At 40.4% G+C, this 27,955-nt stretch overlaps 1 protein-coding gene and 1 long non-coding RNA gene across 2 annotated transcripts in view; one reads left to right on the top strand and one right to left on the bottom strand.

Annotated features, from left to right (window-relative positions):
- Window positions 1-19,323, top strand: part of LOC119728659 — a 45,987-nt gene extending 26,664 nt beyond the window's left edge. Inside the window, exon 3 of the long non-coding RNA XR_005271111.1 lies at window positions 19,077-19,323. This is a non-coding gene — a long non-coding RNA (uncharacterized LOC119728659). The remainder of the gene's footprint in view (window positions 1-19,076) is intronic.
- Window positions 116-23,382, bottom strand: LOC119728655 (cyclic nucleotide-gated cation channel alpha-3-like). The gene is made up of 4 exons (XM_038200964.1): window positions 22,682-23,382; window positions 10,734-11,743; window positions 3,670-3,893; window positions 116-3,204 (listed from the first exon to the last, which is right to left on the bottom strand). Exons 2-4 carry the CDS (start codon window positions 11,288-11,290, stop codon window positions 1,760-1,762), a joined length of 2,226 nt encoding a protein of 741 aa, XP_038056892.1. The 5' UTR covers window positions 11,291-11,743; window positions 22,682-23,382; the 3' UTR covers window positions 116-1,759.
- Between the last annotated feature and the right edge of the window lie 4,573 nt (window positions 23,383-27,955).

Genomic DNA, 27,955 nt, shown 5'->3' with positions numbered 1-27,955 from the left:
CCGGATCTATACCCACCCTACCTATCCCCAACTTACCAGTGATACCCTCTCACGCCTAAGCTATAGATTACAAGAGATTAATTAATTGGTCAGATATTCCGTTGTTTGGTCGACAATATTCTTTATTTATTATATATTTATACACTCTGTGGAAATTATTATTACTGTTATTATTATTATTATTATTAAAATATCTCGCATTGGCCGATTCATATATCCTTAGCAAGAATGCGAATGCGAATCAATTTCACGAAACATTCGCTGGGAAACTCACCGGAGTCATATTTGTGCTCAACTGTTCCAGAATTGTCGGCGGAAGTTCGCGTTCACTTTTGCGCAGAGAATGAACCGGCCTTTGCACTTCTAAAAGTCTTTAAATTCTAATTAAAAAAAAAAAAATCCATAGGTTAAATTTATTAACCTTAAATTTATTGTTGGAGGTGCACATAACCATTTCTGTAAGTCTAATGCTCTCCTCAACATTATGCCAATCAATTGGAACGAATAACTCTCCCACTAACGCAGAACTAGTTCTTAATAAAAAGTCTTTCCTTGAATAACTGTGCGAGTGTTAACAAAGTAAACGGTGATGACTGACAATAATTATACGTCAACGTAATTAGTCCCAAAGCTGCATTACAACCACTGTTACAACTTGCACATAACTCACGGAAGTAGATGTATCCACAAACAGGTCACACTATGCAAATAGTCATCTCTAAGTGCAAACAGTCTAAAATGCACACAAATCTTATAAAAAATAGACCAGCTTTCAAAGCTACCAATCTTCTACTCTCAAAATATCAAACGGTGTGCGGCTTAATAAATTATTATTTATCTATAAGATACTGACCGCTTTCTACAGAAATAACGAAGAACATATATCTATAAACTGCATAAACAAAACTTTTTGATCGTAGAGGTTCGCAAAATATGGAGTAGCTGAAAATGATTTTCCAATCTTATTGTATAACTATCGTGCTAAGCCCATTGTTTCATGTAGTCTTGTTTTCTGTGCTACACAGGCAGTACGATGCAATGGAAAATCGTGTCTTTATTCGCTAGTAAAAGTGTGCCTAAACGTTACGTTCTCATATCCATATTCACATACTCTTCCTCTTTCTTTAATCAAATTGAATAAGTTTGTTATATAAGTACGGTATAAAAAAAGAATAGCGTTGTTACCGGTATCGAGCGATTCAATTTAGGTACAACGTGGTGTTTTAACATTCATGTTTATTTCCAGTGGCGTATACACATCCGGGGGGGGGGGGGGGACTTGCCCCCCTGGCGGCATTTGATGGGGTCATTAAAAAATATTTTTAAGACAGTTTTAAGACGGTTCAGACGTTGCTGCAGTAATGTTACCCAACCTGGCACATCAAAGCTGAATACGCTACTCTTTCTAAAATACATGTACAAAGTTCCATTACACGGTCTTCACCTGAATTATAGAGGACATCATGAAGTCATGCCGATAATTCGCTAGTGTCTTTCTTATAATAAAGGAAAACATTGGGTTCACCTAATATGTGAAAAGTACATTGTGCTCGGAGAGAGGACGAGGATCAATGGTAAAATAGGTGGAAGAAAAAAATCCTGGTTTTGAAAGTCCTTCAAGTGACCAGGTTTACATCCTTTGAGGTGATTCTTTGTAATCATAATTATAAAACCAATGGAACTTTTTGTTTTTTTAGAGAAAAGCATTAATCCCTGGGACTGAGTAGCGTAAGGATGACTTTTGGACAGATGCTTTGGCTCACTGGAGGTAAAAATCTCTTAGTTGACCGGGAGGTGGGTCAGCTTGTACGGGAACTGTTGTTTCGGATTCGCGTTTAATTCCTTTCATCTTCTTCTCTAACCTGGTGATCCTCTGCTTGAGCTTCATCTGCGAGTTGCTATACTCGGCCAGCAGTCTGGAGAAGCGGGTCTGCAGATGGTTCAGATTGGCCTCCAGTCGCTCCAGTTTCTCCTCCTGCTCTGCTTGCTCGGTTGTCTTGGTGCCTCTTTTGGCTGCCTCCTCATCAATCAGACCATCTTTCATGAGGATCATCCGGCCTCTCTCTTCCAGGATGGTTCTGGCATCTGGGTATTCCTTCAAGGCGTCGAGGAGATCGTCCTTATACAGACAGAAGAGATCTGAGTAGCCCACACTGCGGACGTTAGCTGTCCGCCGGTTTCCGGATAAGCTGCCTGGAACGTTCAAGATGCTGATCTCACCAAAGTAGCTGCCCTCACTGAGTGTGGCGAAGACGGCTTTCCCATCCTCACCAACGACTTGAAGCTTCCCCTGTTTTACGATGTACATTTCTCGCCCAATGTCTCCCTTGCGGCAGATATAGTCGCCGGGACTGAATACTTGAGGTTTCAGCTTCAGCACCAGCTCCACCAACAGGCCTGGTTCACAGTCTGAGAATATCGCAACCCTTCTGAGAGTGTCGAGATGAACATGGATGGCTATCTCGGCTCTCAGTTTGTCCGGTAGAGTATTCAGAATGGCTTCCTCGTCCAACGTTTTCTTGTTGGACCATAGGTAGTCGAACCACTTAATGACGCGACCTTCCAGTTCTTTACTGACCTTCCGAAGGTTCATGTATTGTTTGACACCGTCCATACTGTGCTGGAACTCGGCCCTGGTGGCATTCATGTTGCTGATCATGGTACCAACATTACCGACAATCGTGGCGAATATAAGTACACCAACCAGGAAATCAAAGACTACAAAGACGTACTCGATGTCCTGGACTGGTTGAGGTGTCTCTCCGATAGTAGTTAGCGTGAGTGTGGACCAGTACAGACTGTAGATGTACTGGTGTAAGATGGTGTCGTTGGTGAGATCCACTGGCGTCGGTTCCCCTGGATACACCCATCCATCTGTGCCGAGTCCGATACCCGACGATATGATAAAGTAAATGCAAGCGTTCCAGTGGATGATAATCAATATATACAGAATGAGGTTAATGACACGGAATACATTGGGGAAGTTGGTGACTGTCTCGGTGCGGTCGAAGAACTCGAAGGCCCTTGGTCCGCGGAGGAGGCGCGGTATTCTAAGGGCGGGAGTGTCAATCCCAGTGACCGTGGCGAAATACAGGAAATCCAGCGGAAGCATGGACAAAGCATCGAGCTTGAACATCCAGGATTTCATGTAGCATTTTCTAAGCTTCTTTGCGTCTCTTACAAGAAGCCCTTGCTCCAGATATCCTGAGTCAAAAATGATAAGAAAGACAAAAATGATTAATGTGTGTGTTGTTGGAGTATAATACGACTCTTATTTAGTGGAAAGAAGCTTACAGCCGACGAAATAGATGTACAAGCTTTTCAAGGGAAGGCATTCGGCCATTTCTGTGATGGCATCAGTCTGGTAATGTGATGGCAACGTGTCTATCAGGCCAGTATTGTGCCGGCATTAGAACAGTATTGCGATTCATTTGGCTGGCCATGATGCCATCAATTTGATAATGTGGTGTGTCATTAGCCTGGCAAATACCATGACATGAGTACTGCTCTATTTTGTTATATAGCCATCAATGTGATAGTATGTGGCCGGCACAATAATAGCATCAAGTCGACAATATACCAGCTAAGAGGATAGGGTTGTGGAAACAATTACTTTCGCAGAAATTTGAGATGAGGGACATTATGTCACGCAGTGACGAAAACCCTTACCCGTTCTGAACTGGACAGCTATGTCCAGGATGTAAATGAAGTCGCATACGTAATCCAACGTCAGCCACACCGCCCTAAACTCACTCTGCATTAGGGGGAATGACATCCTGGCGATAATCGCCAACCAATTGTAGAGCACGGCCAACGCGATCACGCCCAACCAACGGTAGTAGAACACATCTGATCGCTCGATGACACGGATCCGGGCCAGCCGTTCACCACCACTGCAAAGGGTAGAAAAGTACACATCATAAGAAAATGTTAATCAATCTCGATGTTTTTTAAGATGCTACTCAAATTGAGAGTTGTCTGTTAAATACTTAAGTTTGTAGTCCGGTTTTATACTAACAGCTTGATTGAGCATTGTAGACTCGAGTCTCGAGTGAACTATCCGCGTTAATTGATGTTTGTTTCTTAAATAAGGCTATATGTGTACAATGTTTAAAAATACTTTTTGAGATCAAGGCAATATTTTGTTCAATATGTAGAACGTTCGGGAGCCATAGAAATGATGGGTAACACGTGTGACATCACTTCAACAATCTTTCGACCGTGCTTCAAATAGAAGACCGTATGATTGATGGAACCTTATCAGCCTTCATTCTCAAAATATAACAGGTGCATGAGATCTTGTTCCTTGGCTCTTCCCAATATCAATTTATAATGAATGAGAAGTCTCGCATTAAAGTGACTGCATACATGGTTCCTGGGGGGGGGGGGGAATCTCCGAGACTCTTATTAAAATAAGAGGTTTGTTTTTGTCAACAACAACTTCTGGTTCGCTTCGTCAAAATACAAAGATGAGGCCTGCGTGCATCACCAACAACATTTGTCCAAAGGTTGAGATAACGGTGGTCGCAACTCGATCTTCGGTTCCGATGGTTATCTGCTGCGACTCGCAGTGCGAGCGCCCTCTTGTGGCTGTAAAGCTATTAAGAACAATTAGGGATCTGTGGAAACTTTTATGCCGTCGGGTATTGGTTTTCTTGCATGCAAGACTATAATAGCTGGTACTTGTGGCGACAGGCATCATACTTACATTTTCACTTTACACTGCGGAGTATAATTTGACCAGGATTTCTGTACTGCGTATAATAGTCGGCCTTTTCTTTGTGCCATGAAAACAAACAGTCTTAGTGCTCCCAAAGAGTGGCAAGTAAGTGCCTATAATACAGCCAGCAATATCAATATTAAACCTTGCTCTTTATATTTGTTTCTAATTTAATTAATAAGTCGGTTTGTTTGATTGTCTTGATAGCTAATGAAATTACTGATGTACATTTTGCATAATTGTTTAGTGCAATTCGAAGTTCTGCGATTTTCACATTTGACGTGTATTGTTATTATGTATGAATACATGAGAGAGAAGATCCCTCTCCTCACACATGAGATGGTGTATTGTGTAGAGATGACTTTATTTTCTTCCAGTCTAAGGTCACTATAAAACGAAATGCCAATAGCCATTGAAAGGTAGATATCGGGCGATGAAAAGCGTAGCAAATGAAAAGCAAAGTCCATTAACATAAACGCGGGGGAAAAAAACAACAAAAACATTGCTGCGAACAAAAGCGCTCTCCGGCTCCGCAGCAGCATTTTAAAGATGAAAAGCACTTGACATTTCCTAAGATGTCTTGTGCATGTACACTCTTTTCTGTCAATCTTTTGTGTCGATATCTCTCCATTCCCGACAATGTTTTATTATTCAGTTGCACAGGCGCGTGTAATACAGTTTCTTTCTTTTCATCCCATATTCTCTGGCCAGCTCCTCATAATTGTATCAGTTTATTGAAATCTGAAGAATCTATAATCTTATGTCTGTGGCCATTTTTATTGGGTTTGTTCTCTAAATGTATTTTTCTCCTTTTTTTGGCTGTTTTTCCTTATTTGTATCATGTTCAGTGTATTTGTACATGCATGTTTGTACGGATTTAAGCCCCTTGGCAAGAGTCATTTCATTTTGCTTATTGACTGATACTGATTACTTTCCACCATGATACGATTGAAATGATGGGATCGTGAGGTTTGATATGATACCTACGAAGTTTTCTTACCAGCAACATTCGGGAAACATTTTGATTGTCTAAGGCAAATCAGTTCATGACATGGATATCATTGCAATCTGATATTATGAGGTACGCAGTATTATACCCCTTGGGTTTTGTATCGATTTACACATGAATGTATGCCCACAGTAGCCCTAAGCCATAATGACGTCACGCTTTGTTTACATGTGCACTTTCCTATGGGAGCTTGGTGGATCCAATCTTGTCCCCACCTTGCTCCCATGGGAAAGTGTACATATAAACAAAGCGTCACTTCAGTATATCTTAGGCCTATTGCGTTGAACAATTCGCAATTGCGTTGCAAGACACATTTTATGGGGGACGGGGGAACCGGGGGAAACAAATGAATTATAAGACCTTTGACGGGGTTATTTGACACTAGAGGGCGCTGTCTGTTTTACAAAATGTCACGTATATATTTGCATAACCTCGTGTTAGGTCCCTTTCCCTTAGTTTCAACTATTATCTGAACGCGAAGTTCAAATAAAACACTGTCATTTGGCCTGTTCTCCCCGTTTCTATTAATTCTCCCGATTAGGGGAAGGGGCTGTTGTTCAACGAGGGGTTAATCCTCAGACACCGCCTTCCCTGATGCTTACGCCGTTGTCGGTATGAATTTATCGAAAAACTGTGCAGGTCGGCTGTCCAACACGACGACCAACACTCCAGCACTCTTGTGAGTCAAGAGAGACACTCTGTATAGTAATTCGCAGGATGGTATTGTTTTCCCTGCTACGATAATCCCTGTCAATCCCTCCTCACGAAGGAAACAAATCAATACCCTTACGCTCCCAACTCGTGTTCACCTGAAGACGCGCTTGGCTTCTCGTAGGATATGCCTGGGTGCATTGATTTTCGGATATGGCAAGATTAAGCATTATGTATTACCCATGTTGTGGAAATTGGAGGTGCTGTAAGCTGAATCCGTCCATGCACAGTCGTCATAACATTATCTAGTCGATAAGTCGGATCACATAACTGGTATTAATGTTTTGAAAGGCATTGGACTAAATTAAGTAATGTTTTCCAACGTCTTCATTTCATATTATGTCCAGCTCGTATGTTGTCATTTTGAACAAACATATGACAGGGAAAAAACAAAACAAATCAACGGATTATTTAAATTCATGGTGAATTGGGAGTCATATTCAGGCAATATACATTCGTATACCTAAAGGCACTAAGGTCTGATTTACGATAAAAAAAGACAGTAATTTGTAACAATACAATAACAATTTAAGTACATATTATCAGAAAGTGAATACCTATATCTGTAGTCCATGTTCAAATCATATATACCAAAATGTATGTTGAAATTTGAATAATAAAAGTTTAAAATTGAAATTTTCTCTTCGATAACATGGTTTTTATAATCACTGCAATTCATACAGCGTCACAATATGACGCTTTCAGAACGCTATTCCATTATAACACCTATACAGTAAACATGTTTGGCCATCCTCTCCACTGATTCGATTTGGAAGTTCAATCACGAAGTCATGTAGTCCTTGGGCGGTGTCCATGTAAATACTGCGGTCCAATATCTACTTCTGATTAATATGTGCAACAGAAGCTTTTGCGTCGACGCACGGCGATTAATCAGCCCGCGTGCGAACGTGAAAGTATCAAAGCCTTGATTAGTGTTATAAGATAGGATATTATAATGCTCTAGTTGGCTCATAGGCTACTCTTGTACTTTGAAGGACACTTTGCCTATTGGGCCCACGAACTTATTTCATGCTACACTCGGCAGTGGCCTTAATATATTTGAATAATAAATCATATTTTAAGCGTTTGGGGATAATATATTTGACGGATAATAATTTCGCTAGTGCACTGGACAATTTAGGTAAACCTATTAATTGTGAAATACTTTTTTAGAAAGGGAAATATTTTTAAAAATTCATTGATGCCATTTAGGTCCCCTTGCCTGAAAATATTTTAATTGTTTAAACCTCTTTCGATATCGAATATCGATATCGAATGAACGGACTTCTGTGTTTGTTTTATTTATTTTTTTCTCAAAGAAAACGGTCGGAAAGTGACGGGAACAGCCAACCAATGCACCAAGAAAAGCTTTCGGAGAATATTAGTATGAAATAGCATTAATTAATATGTATTTAATTCCCCCCCCCCCCGATATTTCGGTTGACACTTATTATTTTGATTAAGGTTTGCGTTCTCTCGTTTTACAGGGAATCATTCCAGATTTGCAATGATGAGTAAAAGACATTGTGGCTGAAGAGCGTATAGAGAGTACTCCACAGTGGAGTGAGTTGTCCCACGGATTCGTTGCTACTGTGCCGATGGGGCATTAAGAGCGAAAACCCGTCTCGCGAAAAAAAGAAGTCGTGATCACAAAACTACCGGCGTTGGCCTTGCCACATCGCGCGGGCGACATCACCCGAGGATATGAGTAAATTACACGGTGATCGTGTCAAATGTAATAGCAGGGTAGGGATGAGGCTCTCTCGTGCATTATGGGTACGGACCGTATGAGAAATCACGTTGCCTTGGTGACAGTTTCCGTCTTGGGGAAATTAATGACAAGAGGAAAGCTGGTTTGAGGGTTTTGAATCCATGTCTATTATAGGCTCCAATTTGACCCCGTAAGGTTTAGTGCACGGCGTATTCAGGACGAAATTATAATTTTGTACTTTTCGGAATTTTGATTTCAGGATGTACTTAATTTGAAATAAATATGTATTACTTCAACGAATGGCATGCATGAATTAACCACATGTAATTGTTTTGCTGTGAATAAACTTAACGGTTTCTTATTTCACGTATATCTCACTATTGACCTGGTTTTTTTATGGGATAATAATAGGAAAATCCACTTTTAATGGTGATACTCTGAATTGTATGTTATAAATACACCCCCCCCCCTCCCAAAAAAAGAAATCTCGGCAATTGCATTGGTCTCATATTAGGCCAATTTCTGCAGAACACCCCTATGATGTGAAATATTTATGAGTTTGATATTCCAGTCAACCATAGATGACTCTCCTCGAGCCCAAACCGTTAAGTAAACCTTCAAAATACGTTACGGTATTCAGGGCTTCTTACACATTGCATACGGGTACAAACTTGCCGTATAAAATCAGACAAGAAGAATTTACCCAGAAATCGATCACAAATCCATTCTCGGCTGCATTTTCCGACGGCACGGTAATAGGCAAGTAATTGGTATGTCCGCAGTGGTTCCGGGACATCTGCGGGAGGCAGGTGATGAGCCTTGGATCGTAGCGGAGCGCGCGGCGTCTCGTACGGCCTTGGTTGGGATATAGTCTGCGCTTGCATGGCGCCGGTCTTCATTGCAAGCTAGAGTCTTGAGCCCGCTTACAGGATATTGTGACAGTGGTACGCATTATGTACCGCTTGAGGCAGTTTTCAATCCTGAGATTCCAGAATCCGGAATGCAGTGGCTAGGAAAAGTGAAGCGACACGACAACAACATACTGATTTTTCTCTAAAAAATTGTTCTTCCGAGCCATTGTTTGCCATTTCCCAGATACACGAAGCTTGTATGTCAAGAAAGGCAAAACACAAAACCTATTATTGCTCACTTTTTCTGAGTCGTAATTTAAATTCTCATGAAATTGTAACACCATCCAGTGACTTCTGTGTTACACCTGTCTTCCAATTTCATGTATTAATCTTCGTTCATCAGAGAAGCGCAGCAGAGATTCAGAAACGCATTCCAACGACAGGAATTTATTAACTGAAATATGCTTTGACTTCCCGTGGGTTCCCTCTTTGTTGAAACCTTTTAAATGCATTGTTTTTATCACAAAGTAAACAAACCAGCATTTTCCAATTCCAAATCATAGTTGAGTCACCAACGAAGTGTGACCTCTTCCTGTTTTGTGCAGTATGCTAATGAAATTTGAAAAGACATTTCATTTTCCAAGGGGTAAATAAAGCAGTGAGGCACCTCAGGTTTCGTTCATAGAAAGTGAGCGATGAAAAATCACCATAATATTATGCACGGTGATTTCCTGCGTAAACATTTCTACTAAAAGCATGGTCTGGCACCTTGCTCCAAACGCGGACTTTGACACGGGATATGCAGCCGGGACCTGACTGATTTTCTCAAGCGAGCATTAATGACGTAGGCAAATAATCCGCCGGCCTTAGCAACGGGGCGGATGCCAGGGACGTCTAGTGTACAGGGAGAGTCGGGAATGCATCCCACAAACAATCCTTAAATTGATCAACGGGTGTACACGCGCTGGCCATAAAATTATTGTTTGTGAGATTTAGCCCTTGCTGTAGCGCGTAACCAGGGTTTGTTTGCCCGTTGCTAAATATATATTTTTTGTCCCGTTAATCCATTTTTTCCTGTCCCGATTTTGCTTAGGCCTACAGCAGCGTCCTGATTTTGCTTTTAAAATCTCCATCTCTTTGCAATCTGCCACTCTCTACCCCCCCCCCCCCGTTACGCTACCGTGCTGTATACTAGGAAACAAAATGTTTTGATTTGCAAACTTATATGGTAACCTCTTTACTTTTGTTTGAATATTCGAAATGTTTTACACTCTTTTGATGTTCAGGTTTGCATTTCAAGTGCGTTTTGTTGTTTTGAGAATTTCTTAATGGGTGTTTGGTTTTCTCTGTGTGTGTGTGTTGTTGTTGTTGTTTTTAAGGAATGCATTTGGCTGCAAAGGAAACGTCGTAAGATTCATCTTTAAAAGTCAATATCAAGAGTGCAGTAAGTCCAAACACTGTCTTGGAATTATTTGTTGCGTTTAAATTCATTGTGTTATTGCTTTGATCTCTTAGTCTTAGCCCATTGTAATGAATTAGAGGCCATTAAATCGACAGTCACCATTGATTTTATATAGAAATTGAAGCAAGTTGATGAATTTTATCCAGAGTTTTAAAATTAACCCCTCAATCTCTTTTAAATGTTGTGATACATGATTGTCACCAACGAGTTTCAGTGGTTGGTTTGAGCACCATTTTTTTCCTTCAAATTGGGTCAAATGGTAAACTTACCCGTCTCCCAATTCTGTCCCAACCCTAGATCTGTCCTCCATTTGGGGTCCAGCCATAGCCAGTCGTTCCAGAAAGGAATCTGCCCTCTTGGTTTGTTCTTCCCCTCCTCTTGTCACCCAGCCTTTGATGACCTGTAGCGTGCCCACGATCTTGCCCATGGCTGACTCCTTGCGTCGCTTCTCCTCGTCACTCCCCTCATCCGCGCTGTCCGGGTCATAATAGTCGCCGGCGATGACACTGCTGTCACCGGCACCGCCATTTGTCGCCACGGTCAGGACGGTGGAAGCGGCTGGCTGGTTCTCCTCCTCATCCGGGTGTTGGCTCTGTCGGCTGGGGTTGGACTTGCGGCTGTGGTGTGACTGCATACTGTGCCGTGAACGATTGCTCTGCTGGGACTGGCGGCCCGAGCCCGGTGCCTGGCCCTGCTCCACCGCGTCAAGTTCGTCATCGTCCGGTGGTAAAGGCATCAATGTAGGGTCTGGCTGACCCTCATCTGCTGGTGCTGCTAGTACTTCCCTCGAGGAACCTAAACCATGCTTCCTTATCAATTTATCCATTTTGCGGATAAACGAACTATGAATTGATAATTTGAGGATACAAAGATTACACAGGTTGAGTCTTCAACTCATACTTTCAGTATCACTGCCCAGAGTAAGTGGCTTGATGTGAAAGATAGTGCTTCACATACACAAGAAGACATTTTGTGAAAATGTACAGGGAAGTCTATTCGTTTTGGTGAAATTTATACCAAATTAGTGTTTCGTCTTGCCATAAGAATGATCTGTAGCGATTTCAACAAGAGTGCTTTCTGACATCTGTCTCTATCTCAAGCGCCAATGTGAACTTCACATCACGAAAAAGCATACTTTGCACATGCACAGAAGAGATCTTGGAGAGTGACGGATTTTTCTTATCCTCGGCACAAACCGTCTTGAAGTTAATGGGAAGTCCTCCGTGTGTTCTGTCTCAGCGTCCTGTCCTCGTCACCGCTGATAATAGCAGCCTCCTGTCTAATTAACGAAAGAAACAAGGCATTGTTATAATTATGTCACAATCAGTGATAGCTCGCAAAGGATTCGTCATCATAGCAAGGACAAATCTTATATCAAGGTATTAATTCTTATGACGTCATGGACCTTTTGGTGTGCGTAAACGTATATAATTTCTTTATCGCACACCGGATGTTCGCGGTGACAACTGTATGATTGAAGAGAGACACGCTTCAGATGTTCATGTATTGAAATGGCACTGCTTTGAACGCATTGTGGGTACCGTTCTGTTGCTTTTCCTGAACAACATTAATATAATGTCCCAAACACACACAGTGTGCGTGATGCACTATTGCCGTCTAAATAGGTGTGCAGAGAGCAAATTTAACCTTTATATGGTAAATACTTTCCATTGCCATTACCAATAATTGCTCAGACCACCAATAAAGGGAAGTTAAATGAAATAACCATGAGCACATTAATGGATAAAAAGATGAATTGTAAAAAAGATATTTAAGTAGACTTTTGTGTTGTTTTCCCCATACTTTTACTATTTCCATAAAGGTTGTATACGTGATCTAACTAGCACCATCTTATGGTGTGCAATTATTGAAGTGACACCTTTAAACCACGAAGGAAATATGTGAAATTCATACATAAACTTAGCATAAGCGACCGTGCCATTTTGTGTTCATCGCTGGACACTTTGTTTGTTTCACAAACGCATCTGAACTATAGAAGTTATTTTTGACAGGCTAAAAGGGGGAACATTGGCACAAAGTTTTAAAATAAAAATCCCCTCCTTTGTGAGGTGATATTTCTAGAGTCCATTAATCGATTATTACTTTTCAAAGCGACAACATAATATAAAGTCCGTTTCAGCAGTGGTTTTCCAAAGCCCAGCTTTCTTTCAGATACCATGATGCCATTGATGCTATAATTATCATCAAACCTTACCAAACCATGTACTTCACCACCTGAGACATTCATCTGCTAAGATAACATGAATCGATCCGTATAACGAATAATAAATTAAGGAGAAGAGGATTCTTATTAAAATGGGTGCTGTGAGAATCAGAATGTCATGAAAATAATGTCATCGTACTTAATACGGCACCACACGTCAGCGGAGAAGACATGCATCAACTTGAGTAAACAGAAACCCATCCCTGCGTGAAGCGACGACGAAAATGAGATGTTAACGATGTGAATCCGGCAATATTTGTCCTTTCAAAAACGGCCTTCTTGGAGACATCATGCAACATCCTTGTTTGTGCTGCATCTGCAATACATCCTCGAAGATAATTACAGAGCTTCATAGCCATGCAACTCTTTGTGTAAAGCCGTTCTCATTAGCGCAATAATTACACCAACATAAAGAGTGTTTGTGTGTTTACCGCAAAGTGCCTTTTAGTGTGGGTAAACAATATTCATTAATGACGTATAGGTATGTCCGACTGAGATGTACTCGACTGAGCGACAGAGATATAAGTTCCTTCTCATAATATTTTGTTCTTCCATGAGATAAGCAGGAGAAATACCATAAGTTGTATCATGATTTTGGTAAAGCCTCTATATTCGGATTACAGTGTTGCATACCCGTTCATTTTCTTCCGTTGTTCCATTCACTCTGATATGAAGTTAACGCGATGTAACGTGATGTTAGAATGATGTAACGTGATCTTCAGTTTAATCACTGCAGCTCGGCTGTATTCATATCAGATTTCCATGTAGTAGGCCTATATATTCAGTGATTGTACTCATATGAAATCGCTATATACATATGCAATGCGATTCATTATAGGGCCTACACAGTATCTTAAATACAATACAATATATACAATACAGTAACAAAGAAGAAAACATCCCCAATTATCATTATATATACACGCTAGATCAGAAAAAGCTTACGCTGAAACCGAAGACTGTCATTACAAGAAAGCCCTGTACTAGACATTTTAAGTCTTCATTCGGTGCACTGAATTTCATGCCAATCCAGAATTTCACCGCTGTGCTGAATGACGTCAATCGGATCGCAATAAGGCGCCATTTGTAGCCGCGGCGTCGACGCACTCAAGTCTTCGGTTTTATCTCAGGAACGCCTTGGATAATGCCTTTTTAAGCTTCTCATCCACATCAATGCTGAATTGTTAACTGCCTCATCGGCAGTATCCGAATTCCTATCATCTTCTGGTGCACATTTGTGGTTCAAGCTCAATCTGATATCGTCTTTCTCGATTTCTTTTCTCAGGAAAACTGTTTTTAAAAATATCATATTTAGGGGGCCTACAATTATCTTTGAAACAAAAGCCGTACCGATGCCCAAACCGAATTGCTATTTATTACAACGAAATAAACTTAGCTAGCAGAATGACATTTAACATACTGCATTTCCTAAACTGATAGGGTAGAAAAGAGGTGGGAGGTTTGTGTCATCCTATACATTAATGTTGGCTTGACGCTTTTGCCCTTACTATCAAAATCGCCTCACTAAATAAAGAGTAGTGTATATCAAAATAGCTTCGCACCTAGTTTTATATCTATAACCTGGGGTTTTCCTGAGTGCAGATGTAAATCATTAAAGTGCACTTACGGATTATTCGTGCGTTCGCGCCCCTGATCTCGCAAGGAAGTGAATTTATTAAGACGCCAAGCTCCGTGATGGTATTCATGACTGACTTGCTTGATATATCTGTTCATGAATATTTCACCCGAGAACGGAAACACCTCGCGCAATGTTCTCCACATTGCAACTCTATTAACACTTTGGAATGGTTGTATTTGACTTTTTTTCCCCAGGCTGCCCGCCGTGCAAGCTGCCTTGCAGGTTGCAGTATATGACCCCTTTTTATCTGCAATCAACCGCCTAAAGTGCTTTTGATCGATGTGATCGAAGAGGCTGGTCCAGACTCAATTCCTTCCGAGCTCCAAAGTGTCACGCCATTTTAACAGAAGCACTGTATTCTGCGCATCACTTTTCCAACGAAAGTGCATCTATAATGTGTTCTGTCAAGTGACTTTCAAATTGGAAATATAAAGATTATGTCGACATGTCAATTTCACGAAGGATTGCAACCTCATTAACCCACGGACAACTACCTTATATAAGTAGCATCCGTGACATCAGATTTCACACATGCGCCTTGTTAATTTCCATCTGACGTCACACACGAACACATTACAAAACTTTTTAAAGCAATATTTAAACGAGAAACTTGCTGAAGATAGAGTTGGTTAAACTCTCATTTTGACTGTGATGGACGCGTTTTAATTTGATATCCAATCGTTTGATCATTACCATGAGAAGTCAATTAAACATAGGTCAAAAGTGAATTCAGACAACATGCCTCTTGAAAGAACTCCCAAAACATACGTCAAGAAATACAATATTTACAAGAAGGCCTGACTTTCAAAGTAATTTGCTGTGCTAAAAGCTAATGGAGCAGGGATATTATCTAAAGTTAATCCTATATATAGGCGTTAAAACCAAATTGTTTGACAGGACATGATATCATAACCTTTCTTTTAACCTTCTGCTTCGAATGCAGAATAAAAGCTTTCAAGTGTCCCATTATTGTCTTATGGATTATACTTTCATGTTAGGTGCCTGGTAGCCAGGAAATGATTAGGTAGAAATGCATGAGCTGTAGCTGGGTTACCAATTAAAGATGTCTCTTTCAAAGTGATTTGCAGAAGAGTTCGTGAGATGACATGCACATAATGCCTGTCATCATCGGAAGATGTAGGCCTATATGTAAGAGTATGGCGTGCAGTTGTGTATGCCTTAATTATTGGACGAACTGTATCTGCAGAATAAGATATGAATACTCATTAAGAAGTCGTTGACGCTTGTGGTGTTTTGTGAAGATTCAAACGCGGTATTGAATGAAATATTAAGAAATTTGCGGATTTCGCTTGTCAAACACATTAAATGTAAGTCATTATAATGAACCTTCAGTAAAGGTTTTTATCGATGGTAATATTATCCGCTATTATTACGTGTATGCTATATTGCCCAGCCAGTCTGCCTGGCGACTCACGCTCTGCGTATACCAAGCTGGACCGAGGAAAATGGGGACAAGCCTTTGAGAAGAAAAACAGTAAAATAATCTGGGTGCGCTCCGTTATCGAGTGGATGGTACGGGGATACGTGACTTTCATGTGCAATCACAATCAGCCCTGATCGAGTCGATGGTTATTTGCAAACAGGACCTCATTCCCGTCAGCACAACGTGAAGGAAATAAACTTCCTCTCCCCCACCGCCGCTACACAAAATACATATCATGTACAGTTTTCCTTATTACAGTCGTATATACGTTTCTGATGGAAAATCTCTGCACGTACCTATCAATAGGGAATGGTATAAGGTTATTTTTGCCAGTAATATCTATGTTGGTATACTTATGACTAATTTCAACGATTCCATTTTTACATTTTCATATAATCTATTACAAAGACTGTAAGTATTGTTTATTTTGACAAATCAGCCCAAAATAATAAATAAGCCCTATCGTCAGTAAAAGTTGGTCACATTACACACAAAAAATGAGGATTCGGTTTTATTTTATTAAAAACTCCATATTTTTATTATTAAAATGGCTCCATATTCCCCTGTAACAATTTAGAATGCACACATTTTGTTTTTCATCTTAATTTCAATGAACGCAATTAATTGAGCATTGGTTTACCTGACCTTGGGGATCCGGAGTGCTAGGTTGTGTAATTGAAAAAGTAAGACGAGGATCAGGTGGTCGTACTAGAACCGCACTGCCATCCTTTAATTCGATTTACCTGATGGCTTGTTGGAGTTTCACTGTCTATCTTACGGCTAATTGAGCCAGCGTGTAGGTCAATTAGCAAACACGCCGCAAACACTGAATTTTTGAAATCGACAATGGATACAAGATGTGGTTTGCATATTTTTTATTCCAATGGATATTGTTTATTTTTTGCTCGTGTGTTAAAAAAAAAAGTATTGGGCAAAAACCTTAAAACTACCAGAAGAGTTATGTAATTATACCAATATGGGACACTTTTGTCCGTATTGAATGAAACGATGACACTTGGAAAGATCGTTAAAAAGTAGCATTATAGAATGGTCACATCACAACAATACACTTTGAATAATAATTTCTATTTTAATGCAAATATCGCACGAAGAGATTTCAGGGTACCAAATTGTTTTGGTCCACAACCATCGAGCAGGTGAAGACGGGACATGATCCAGAGGAGTGTTATTTTGACCCGGAGAAGTGTTGTTTTGGGTCTCAAAAGTACATATGCAGGTCAACAGAACCCGGATAAGGGGTCTAATCTGACCAGGGCTTTTAGTGAAGAAACGCCCGTTGCGCAGTATAACAGAGATCAGTGGTTGCGCTTGGATCGCCATGTTTGTAACTCGGAAACTGGAGTGGCACCTGATATCCCACAGTGAAACTAATATCACTTATATGTTTGCGGCGCCAGGCTTACGTACCCGGTACTTCTGGAAATACGTATATAGGCAAGGCAAAAAATCACTGCCGCGTCACATGTCGGAAAACCTGGGTTTTTGATTTTCTCTTACGTAAAATTAATAGACATTGTAGGCCCTATATAGATTTTCTGTGAAAAGGGGCTAGTTAACGTCATGGAACCAATTTTGTTGTTGCAATCACCGGACGAACGTACACCTTCAGTATAGGTCATGTCAATCTGTAGGCCTCATTAAAAATTGGTATGCTGAGTCTCAGTTATCTTTAACCCATCACCTCATTATTTTGTATACGCTCGTACAGGCCCAATAGGCTTCACGTATTCCCTTCTCACACCATTGCGATTAAATCAGTGGGAAACTGGCAAACAAGCAGGACATTTTTCCAACCGAAACTGTAACGGACTTTTGTCTATAATATATTTGCTTCTTAAATCATACACTTTATAAACTGGACTAATAAATAACACAAATTGTGTCTATGCTAATGATTTCAAAATGATGTCAAGTGTTGAATTCTATAACGTTTCATAAAAAGCATAATCATGACGTTTCGGCGTTTTGAAATTTATATTATGACTTCGATGTACCCAGTTTTCTTTCTCCTGATCATTATTTTTTAGAGACATCATTACGTGATGTCTTCAATAACTTGGCCCATTTGTTTTTCTGCCGGCCTGGATTTAATGACCCCGACATTTTACTTTAATGTAGAAGTGGCCCGAGGACATCAGGCGAGTGTTATTATTAAAGTCTGCCTTTTTCAATAACTCATCGTGATATGTCGACAGCAAAAACCCTCAGCAAAATCCCATTAGCAGTGCCTGTCCGAGCACTATAATGACACAGCCTTTACTTGATTTTACTCCCGAGTTTTATCCACGCAAAGGGGAAAATGATGCCCTTGGTTTGAAGCAGTTTGAGAGACGACACCGAGTGGTCTGTGATTCCCGTCGATCCTTGCTGCATACAGCGAGCAAAGCTGCATGTATTCATCATCGAATAACATCCGTTCAGAAAGCTCATAATCAGTTTCTTGAATTCAAAATGAGACGGGACGGACGACGGGAGAGCAAGAGGCTGTCTAGACTGACAGCATGGCTTGCCTGATGGTCGCTGCTTCACGTCCAATTAAGACTTTTTGTGATCAAAACAAAGACTTACGTAAGCCAGAGATCATTACCTATCTTCCCTGTTCAAACTGTTTCTTGTTCATGAATACAACGCGTAATATAGTCTATAATCACTTATGTACACGAAGGCAAGTGTTGAGCACTTGCAAAAACAACATTATCACTGCAGTTGCGCAACTCAGATATTTTACCGATTTTAATATTTTAAAAGAGCAACGTCTGCTTCCTGAATTTGGTTGTGAAATCAAGAACAAATCGTTTTCACAACACATTGTTCGAATCGTTAAAAATAAGTAATAATGTTCCCCATTTCTCCCCAACATTCAAACACGTTTCCTGTTTTTCAAAATATAATGGAAATAATTAGTTCGGGATTTTTTCACCTTTTTAAATTCCAACCAAAAAGAAAATCCAGGCCTAAACTGCGCCTGTGAATTATATTGTCTTCACTTGATCCTTCATTGTAGCCTACTGCACTGCAGCAACCATATTGTCGTGCATTGTCACGGCATACTGCTGAGGGAAATAATTACGTTATCTTTCAAGTGGTCAAGCCAGAGCAGGCACATTAATGCATGGACACATTCTTTTATCATAATTTCTGTGCAGAATTTATCGCGCCCATTCACACTGAATGCATAGGGGCCAATGTGTGACCTTCATGCAGAAAACAAATCTGAATAAATAATCGTCTAGTGAATGATGATCGTTTTTAATTTTGTGTTTCGGCTTTTTTTGTATTTGCAGACTGGATTGAAATGATCATGCATGCACACGCAGCACGGTTCTGAGAAACGGTATTCCGTCCTGCGGCTGTTTTATGACGACTATCAGTGAGGAACTGATACAGATAGGTAAGTCTTACATTTACAATTTATTTTGGCGTAGTCTGTAGGCCTATACAAGTCTTTCAAGCAGTAAGTTTTAAGCCAAGCTGTCTAGAAGACTCGCGCCGCATAAAATCTATCTGTCAATCCACTGTCAAATATCAGTCCCTTGCTATAGCTTTAGAATCTTGGCGCACACGCGTTTAAGGAACGCTTTTTTTTAGTTGTTTTATCTCATGATGTTTAAACACAAGGATGAGTTTACAAGCAAAACAATCAAATTCGAATTTAAATAAACGAAGACATTTCTTGCGCGGCAGGGGGGATTGGTTTTGTCTTATACTACGTAAAAGTTGAACACGGCTAGATTTAGCTGTCTCCATTTGCCTGTCTCGATATCCAAGAAATTGAATTATTTTCCTATTTTCACTGCCAATTGGCGAATTATACACGGAGCGGCTTTTGCTGCGAAATGTCAAGGTTTTCGTCACTCGAAATAATTCCTCGGTTGGTACCGGACATGCTCCTGGTCGAGAATCAGATTTGAGATGTTTGCCTTCTAAAATTTGATTTTTCTAGTTTTGTTGAAATTAGTCACGAAGCACAATGAAATTACGAAACAGAATTACGTGGAAGTTTATTATGTACCGTTTGTTTTCGTTTGAAAAGACAAAACGAAGCGAGAAAAAAAAGTTGTTTAAAATTAGATTTTTCGCTGGGCGTAGATGGCGAGCCTGCTGTCATCTTACTGACTGAGTCATTGGCTGACTGACGCACTTAAGTACATGTATTTAAGTACATGTATTAAATAATGTCTCAAACTGCCGAAAAATTCGATGTGGTCAAGCTTGACCAGGAAAGCTCAGTCTTGTTTTAGTTACTGATTCGGGGTTTACTGCGTGGCCATGTCAAGGATATTGCATCATGGTTACTTATTAAGATGACCATAGTGTAATCAAGTCAAACATGATCCATAAACACGTTTGCCATTACCTCATTCTGCGACTGGGGCACGACACCCTGCCGTCCTATTTGTTCCAAAGCAGGGAATATTCAAGTGCCCGAGGCATGACGAGTGCGTGCAGATCGCGTGTCGTGAACAGGACAAACTTCAAACTGTCCAACACCTCCACAGTTCCTAAGCCCACGCTTAGACCATGGAGTGAGGAATAGGCCTATAACAGAAACAAATCTAGACCTCATGGCTTGTCGATCTGCACTCGAAAGTCTTAGATAAGGACATTATTTATAGTCAGTGCCTCAGTCAGTCAGTGACTCCATCAGAGGACAATAGAGGTTGACCCTTCGGTTAGCAAAATAACTAGTGCAAACACGCCTGGCGCTGATGGGAGCTCGCAGTAAACTTCAATTTCCCTCTTTTTCTCATTTTCCCCCCGAGGGATGCATGTTTATGTGAAAATGTCGAAGCCATCTACTCTTTCTCCAAATTAATTTCTCCAAGCAAACATGCATGATGTCAGCGAGGCCCCGCCCTCTGCTCAATTGTCCTTTGCATTTTTCATCTCCTGATAATTTCTTCATCTGGTTGACAATCTGCCCCGCTGCAATCGAATCAAGATTCCCCGCCTGTACCGTCTCAAAGGTCGAGACCGTTCAATTCGTTATATCGCCATGGAAACCGAGAGATTCTGAAACACAGCTCCGATCGCCGACATCCTTAAGTGCTTGTCAGTTTCAAGGTTTTCTTGTGAGGGTGTGTGCGTGTAATTTGTGATGCGCTCTTTTTCACAGTTGTGGTTTTTAAGCAAAGTGATGCATCTGTTTCGGCTCTTACCGTGTCACTTTCGAATCGTTTGCTCGATCTTCGTGAGATTTATGAATGAAAACAAAAGAGTCCTCGTTGGAATTAATGTTACTCATTGTACGCATACGATCTACACCATTACATTTATTCAGCAGACGAACCAGGAAAATATGCAACTTAACAATTCCGAATCTATAGCAGGATATTTGGTTTTATTATTCCCCTTTCATTCATATTAATGAAAAAGCCATTGAATTTTGGATTTAATTCAGACGTCGAAATAGTGAGGCTTGTGTGCTCCGCCCAGAGTTGAACCCCGTACATTAATATGCACATGGGCGTCGCGAGGGAGGGGGGGGGGGCGCTTTCTCCCCCCCCCCCCCCCCGGAAAACGAAAACAAAAGAAAAAAGGGGGGGGGAAGGCAAATGCTCTACTCACGCTCGGAAAAATGATAAATTGAGAATATAATGAAAAAGTTAAGGCATTTTGGGAAAAAAAATGCTTTGCTCCCCCCCCCCTGGAAAATATCCTGGCGACGCCCATGAATATGCAGCAACACTTATCTTAATGATATGACAGTGAACAGTTTTTATCATCTTAATGGATGACATCGACAGTGAACAGTTTTGATCATCTAAACGAAATTACAGTTTTGTTATGTTAATGAAATGGTATAATGAATTATAGAAAACATGCCCACGACACAGAGAACCAAGATTTAACGTGAGATGCGAGGTCGGCTTCGCAGTTTTTACAGACCCAAAAAATCCTCTTATTCTTCAAGGCAAACACGCATTATAAATGTCAGCCCATTACATCAAGACATCAGACCGCGTAACTGAAGTCAATAAAGCATGGGTTACTAATCAGTGGCTGCTGTTCAAACAACGCCTAATGAACACTAATGGATAGACCATGCCATGTGATGTCAAAAAAAACGGATGAAATGACCGGGCCAGATTTCTTGAATCCTACACGAGATAGAGATTGTGTATTCACAGCCACATTTATTTTCGACTTTGCTCTCAAATGGCTACAAGGACGAATCAATGTTATGATGTTATGTATGCCATGACTTTAGGATAGTCCAATTTGCTTGGTCTAATTACCGATTCATACGGATGTTTAATATTGACGAAGATGGCAATTAATTACCTTGCGTTTTCAAGTCACCATTTTTTAAAGAAATGAAAAGGGCATTACACAGAAAGAATCAAATTATATAAATGAGTTAATCTCATTCAAAAGACGGTTTCCAAACAGAGAAAGCAGAGAAATTACTGCAGAAGAGACAGCTCGTCTAAACGAGAAAATGACTGTTCTCGTCGAAATTCAAATTAGTCTCTTTTTTTCTGTTCGACTAGATTTGTTTTTTAAATGGCGCTACAATCTGCCCCGATTTCGTACTTTTCGTTCGCGTTGAAAATTATGGGGTTGGACGAACTTACATATTAAATCAAACAATATCCATGGAAAGAGAACATTCAATAGTCTTCAGCCACAGCAAGAAGACTTAATTTTTCAATGAATATTCATTGCTGATAATTATAAAGTGTTATTGTTTCCACGTTGTCATTTGAAAAACTGCTCTGTAATGCATTGTAGTTCTAACGACAATTTTCTATTTATCAAAGCAATTTGCCTTTAGCTTCTTCGATAAAAGAACATTTTGAAAATGATTTTTTGATCTACTGAAAACAATTACAACTTCAAGATGGACAATAAGGGTCCTTAATTTTCCATCAAGAAAACATCTCACCTGATTCCTCGGATTGTAAGACGTCAGGTAGTTACTGGCGATTATTCTCAGTCTGTTAGCATGAGCGAACTATATTCATCGTTCACAATCGTCTCATCCCAAAGCACGAACTTATTTTCTCCGTCGTAAACTCAAAGGAGAAGTGAGTGATCCTGTAGTTGGGACAGCAGGACAAGAAACGACTGCAAGAGTTGTTGTTTTGTTTACGCAGTTACTGTCCCGTTGTTGTAATTCACTCCGGTACTGGCTCTCGACTACAAAACCACCATGCGCCCGAATGACGACAATTCACCGCGTCTTTGCGGGGCCGGCGTGTAATCATGTCGTGCGTCCCGTCGGGACCCAGTGCATCCTGCGCCAGAGAGGATGTGCAAAAGAAAAAGAAGAAAAATCTCTCCGGCCGTAAACGGGAGATACTTTCGCCTGGTTGCCTTGGCGACGGCCCTCCGCGCGTGCCAATTAGCATAATAGGGATGAGCCGAGGATTTGGAGGGATGCAAATGCCTGCTAATGGACTGCTACAGCGCTCTGAGCAAAAACAATCGGACCTGAGCTGAGCATGGTGTGTAATAATACCGGCCCAACTACTGATGAGGCGAGGAATAATCACTGTTAGAGACTCGAGGTGGCATTTGAATAAAGTGCCGGCATAGAAAAAAAGTAAGAGATGTATGCATGGATAGGACGGTAAAAATTAATGAGAAATGGCCGCTGAAATCGAAGCTCAACGTTGAAGTCATATTTTCAACATGTAAACAACTGCATCGTATTTCAATACAATCGAAAAGAGCTGGGGTGGTTGGACGGCTCTACGGTTCCCATCATGTTATCTGTTATTTTGTCATAGGTCAGATTGTAATGAAGAACGATCCTTGCACCTCTAAAGTTTGGACTTGTTATGAGGTTTTTAATTAAATGTTAATGTGAAACGGTCTACGTATGACGTGGCCGCATTTCAAAGCAATCCATTTTTCGAGCAATACATTTTGATTTATTTTATTGTTATACCATGTTAAGTCCATGTTGTTACTGAAGGTCACTCAATCGCCGTGCGGCGGGAGATGGTTGAGTGCCCCAGGTCATGCAAAGAGCAATCTATATTGCCTCTACTATCTGCTATACGATATCAGTCATCGGAGACGAAGATTTATGTAGGCCTACTCTGAATCTCCTAAAAGATATAAGAGCTTCTGTTTTTCTTAAACAAAAATTACAGCAACGACGATGTATGTAGCCTTTAAACAAGCGGGTAATCGACGAAGAAGCAAAAACCTGCCTTTTTTCGACCGCGGGTTTTCTTTAAGTTTCAGAAAATTAAGAGAGTGGATGCTTTAATGAAGACGAAATCCAGAGTGGATAAAAGCAAGTTTTGGGGTTTTGGTTTGTTTTCATTCTGTCTCAGAAACCAAAAAAGAACAAAAATCTAAATTTTAAGGCAGTGTAAAAGGGTTATGCATTATGATTGCGATGAATAACATTGCTAATTTTATTGGTTTTAATTGAGCTGCCAATTTTCGATCGGAAACGTTTTTCAGCGAATTCTTGGAGCGCATTTTGTCGGAGAAAATTCTTATCCAAATTTGTTTTCATGCGAAACATTTTGTTTGGAGGAGGAATAATATACATGTTTTTCTGACGTAACTTGAATCCGACAACTGAGACGCTCGCGAACGAAGTGAAATGGGGACGTGAGTGAACGTACGTGTAGCATGTCATCGTTTGCCTCAGAACAAACACAATTTACCCTGAAACATTGTCATTATTTGAAAAACAACTAGTGCATTTAGTGGGCGTAGGGCTCTTGAATTCATTTTAAGAAAAAACAATCGATCTTCAGATGGATGGATGATGTTTATCTACTTTGAGTAGATTTGAAAGATGAGGTTACTGTTTAAGGCCACACTATTCCTTTAATAATTGAGACAAAACCTTAGAGGTAACTTTCTTCCTTGATGTTGGTACAAGCAATTTCACAAAAGCCTAACAAACGAACTGTTTGATTTTCGTGATTTCTTGGCGATGCCGTGCGTGTGAGCGCTTGGTAACGTGCCTGACACGCACGGCATTCAAGAATGATCATTTTACCCTTTGGTGACAAACTACAGGCCAAAGTCCGTTGTCTCAATTTGTTGGATGGTTTGCCGCCTCGTCAAGAAATCACATCGTTTTTTCCCAATACTAGTGCCCTCGTCTCTCTGTGTACATACTATTTTAGTCATGGAGCCAAATAAATCAAGTATTTATCATAAAAAAACTATTTTATGGAGGCAGCCTGCATTACACCTGCTGATCTCTCTTTTTTGGAGCTGATCACTACTGAGGGCGGCAGATATGCAGTCTAGCTCTTGATAGGGTTGTCGCTCGTACCTAAAAAAAAAAGGGGGAGGTGTGGTACAAGCGAAAAAGCTTTGAATGTTGACAGTAGACTTGATAGCGCCCTCTGTTGATTGCAAGTGTTTTTGGTGGAAGTTAGGAAATTAAAGCGCCCTCTGTTGATTGACAAAAGTAAATTTTGGGTAAAGATCATGAATGCATGCTCCTTGTGTTTAGTTTTTAAGCAGTCCAAGGTTTCATATTGTCTCATTCAATAAACTCTTTTAATTAAACAATTTAACGATTTTTTAAATCAGTAATTAAAGTGATAAAAGAGTAAACCAAACGGTTCTTTTAGTGTCGCAAACATCTTTTTTTTTTTTCAATGTTGAAAGGGAGGTCAGTGCAGCAACCATTGGATTCTCGGGAGGGGTCAAAGGGGGAGGGACAAATTAAGAATTTTTTTTTAATGGAAAAATGCTTAATACTAGAAATCGCCGGAAAGGGGCCCCCAGACAAATAGCTATATACATTAATACGTCTATTATACAAGTTTTTAACAGAGCGTCGAACCACCCCCCCCCCTTCCCATTTTTTTTCTTTGAAAGCTGGTGATTTCTCGCAACGCTTTTGGTGAGCACTATGCCGCCCCACCTGTACTAGAAAATCCATCAAGAAAAATCCTTAAAATGTCCCTTCCTTAAAAATGGACAATACTTAGGGTATTTGGCAAGGCAACAACGAAAGGGTTCAGCTTGTATCAGATTTTCTGATTGTTATATTTTGGTGAAATCGAAGGAATTGGTGCGAAAGGCAGGAAACGGCCAGGGGACGAACACGCCCCCCCCCCCCCCATGTCATTTTAAATGCACTGATGGCACTGATGCGGGCTGTATATGGGTTATAGCGCCCTCTAATCACATTGAGCCGATGTAATCTGGCTCCCAGACTTTACCATCTTATCAAGATGCGTCTGATGATCGTCTCGCAGGGAACCAGACTAGAGCTGACCGTACGTGTGTGTAATTGTCACGCCCCAACTATCGCATCGGTCCCAACTATAGTTGGGCCTGTCCCAACTATAGTTGGGCCTGTCCCAACTGTAGTTCCACAGTTGGGCTGGCCCAACTATAGTTGGGCCTGTCCCAACTATAGTTGGGACAGGCCCAACTGTAAGTTCCATTGTTGGGCTGGCCCATCTATAGTTGGGCCACTCCGATCTTTTTATTTTGCGGTGTCCCAACTATAGTTTACATTGATGAACAACTGTAAAACGTTCCCTTCAGCTCTGATACACGTCTGACTTTACTGGGGACCACTGAAATTAGTTATTGATGGGGCGAATCTATAGTTGGGCCACTCCAATCTTTTTATTTTGCGGTCCCAACTATAGTGTACATTGTTGTACGATTATAAAACATTCCCTACAACTCTAATACACATCGGACTTTACTTGGGACCAATGAAATTATCTATGGGTGGGGACCATCTGTAGTTGGGCCACCGCAATATTTTTATTTGGCGGTCCCAACCATTGATCTCCATATACACAGACTGGATAGGACATCGCGTACGAACGTGCGTCCGCGCGCGCGTTTTTTGAAAAGGGTAAAGAACACAATTTCGCATTCGAGTTGTGTACACTTTCGAACGGAGGATTAAAAAAAGAAGTTGGGTTTTCTTCGGTTTCTTTGTCATTTTTGAAAGAATAAAAGAAACAGAGATCTAAATTGATCAAAATCGACGAGGAGTATAATCAAGGTGTGCGCAGCATTGGATTGCTGGAGTCGGCAAGTAAGGAGCGTTGAAGAATAGGACAATTATTCGCAAGTAAGTTGTTTTTTTAACGAGACCTATACAAGTCAACATGGCATGGAGGAATATGAACATGGGAATGACAAAGCAAATTATGTCGCTCTGAGTTTGAGGGGACGGTCCTGTGTGGTAGCTAGCGAGATATTCTGTTCAAATTCCATGCGATCTAGGCCTGTCATGAGTGCTCAGTGGTCGGCATCATTTTTCTTTAAAAGACATAGGCCTAAACGTGCATGTATGATTGACCCGGCAATGGCAATGAACAAAAGTTGACTTGTTTAAGATAGTTTATTCGAATAACTTTTATATGCAAAATCTGATTGAATTATGTCTGCCTTGGCTTAACGCCTACCGAAATGTTTCTATTCTTTTCTTTATAAAGAGAAACCGAGGAGATGGTTTATGCTAACTTACTGCACAACTGGCCGATTGACCTTCATATCAAACAAAGAACTTCAGCAAAGCCATATAGCAAAAACCACCAGCTGCAGGACCGAGCCGGACGAAAATGGAGAACTTCACGGAGGGATGGAATTGACTGTATCATCCACTGAATGGAACATGCGATGTGATAGGCATCTGAGCGTTTGACTTAATCAATTTTTACGATGTGGAACTGTTAACATTGATTGGTTTTGGTTTTGGAAAGAAGTTGTGGAGTTCAACGCAAGTATTTTTATAAGCTCCCAAGATGACTGTCACATTATTGACAGTTTGTATGGTGAAGAAAGCAATGAGTACTTTTACGGTTTGAAATTATGTTGTGTACGCCGTTATATAAGATTACTAGCTATAGCCATAAACACCGTCATATTCGCTCACAAAAACGATTCCCATTACACTTACAAGTAATTATATTTATTTTCAGAAGTATAGCTTAACATTTAATTGCAAGACCGTGCGTAGCTTGAATTATTCTCTGACAAAATTAGTATAGTACTATTTTGGTTTGTGATTCATCTCCTTTCACACAATATCACAAAGAGGTAAACGATGTCATTCCCTGATCAATCTAGGGACGGGAAGAAGTTTTTACTGATTACTTTGTAAAATTAAAGTTTTTTTACCTTTTAGATTGTAATTGGTTCATGTTCAGGTTTTTTAATAAATATATCAATCATTTGAATGAATCTCCATACAATTTCT

This window comes from Patiria miniata, unplaced genomic scaffold (genome assembly GCF_015706575.1).
Source record: "Patiria miniata isolate m_02_andy unplaced genomic scaffold, ASM1570657v1 HiC_scaffold_20, whole genome shotgun sequence".
Taxonomy (NCBI): Eukaryota; Metazoa; Echinodermata; class Asteroidea; order Valvatida; family Asterinidae; genus Patiria; species Patiria miniata.
This window is presented reverse-complemented; position numbering and strand designations above follow the sequence as displayed.

Bases quoted from the DNA above. Each gene is read 5' to 3' on its own strand.
- LOC119728655 (XM_038200964.1), bottom strand. From the start codon at position 11,290: ATGGATAAATTGATAAGGAAGCATGGTTTAGGTTCCTCGAGGGAAGTA. The intron at 3,894-10,733 runs GTAAGTTTACCA...TACCCTTTGCAG, and splicing joins GGGACAGAATTGGGAGACGG to TGGTGGTGAACGGCTGGCCC. The intron at 3,205-3,669 runs GTAAGGGTTTTC...TTTTTGACTCAG, and splicing joins AGCTGTCCAGTTCAGAACGG to GATATCTGGAGCAAGGGCTT.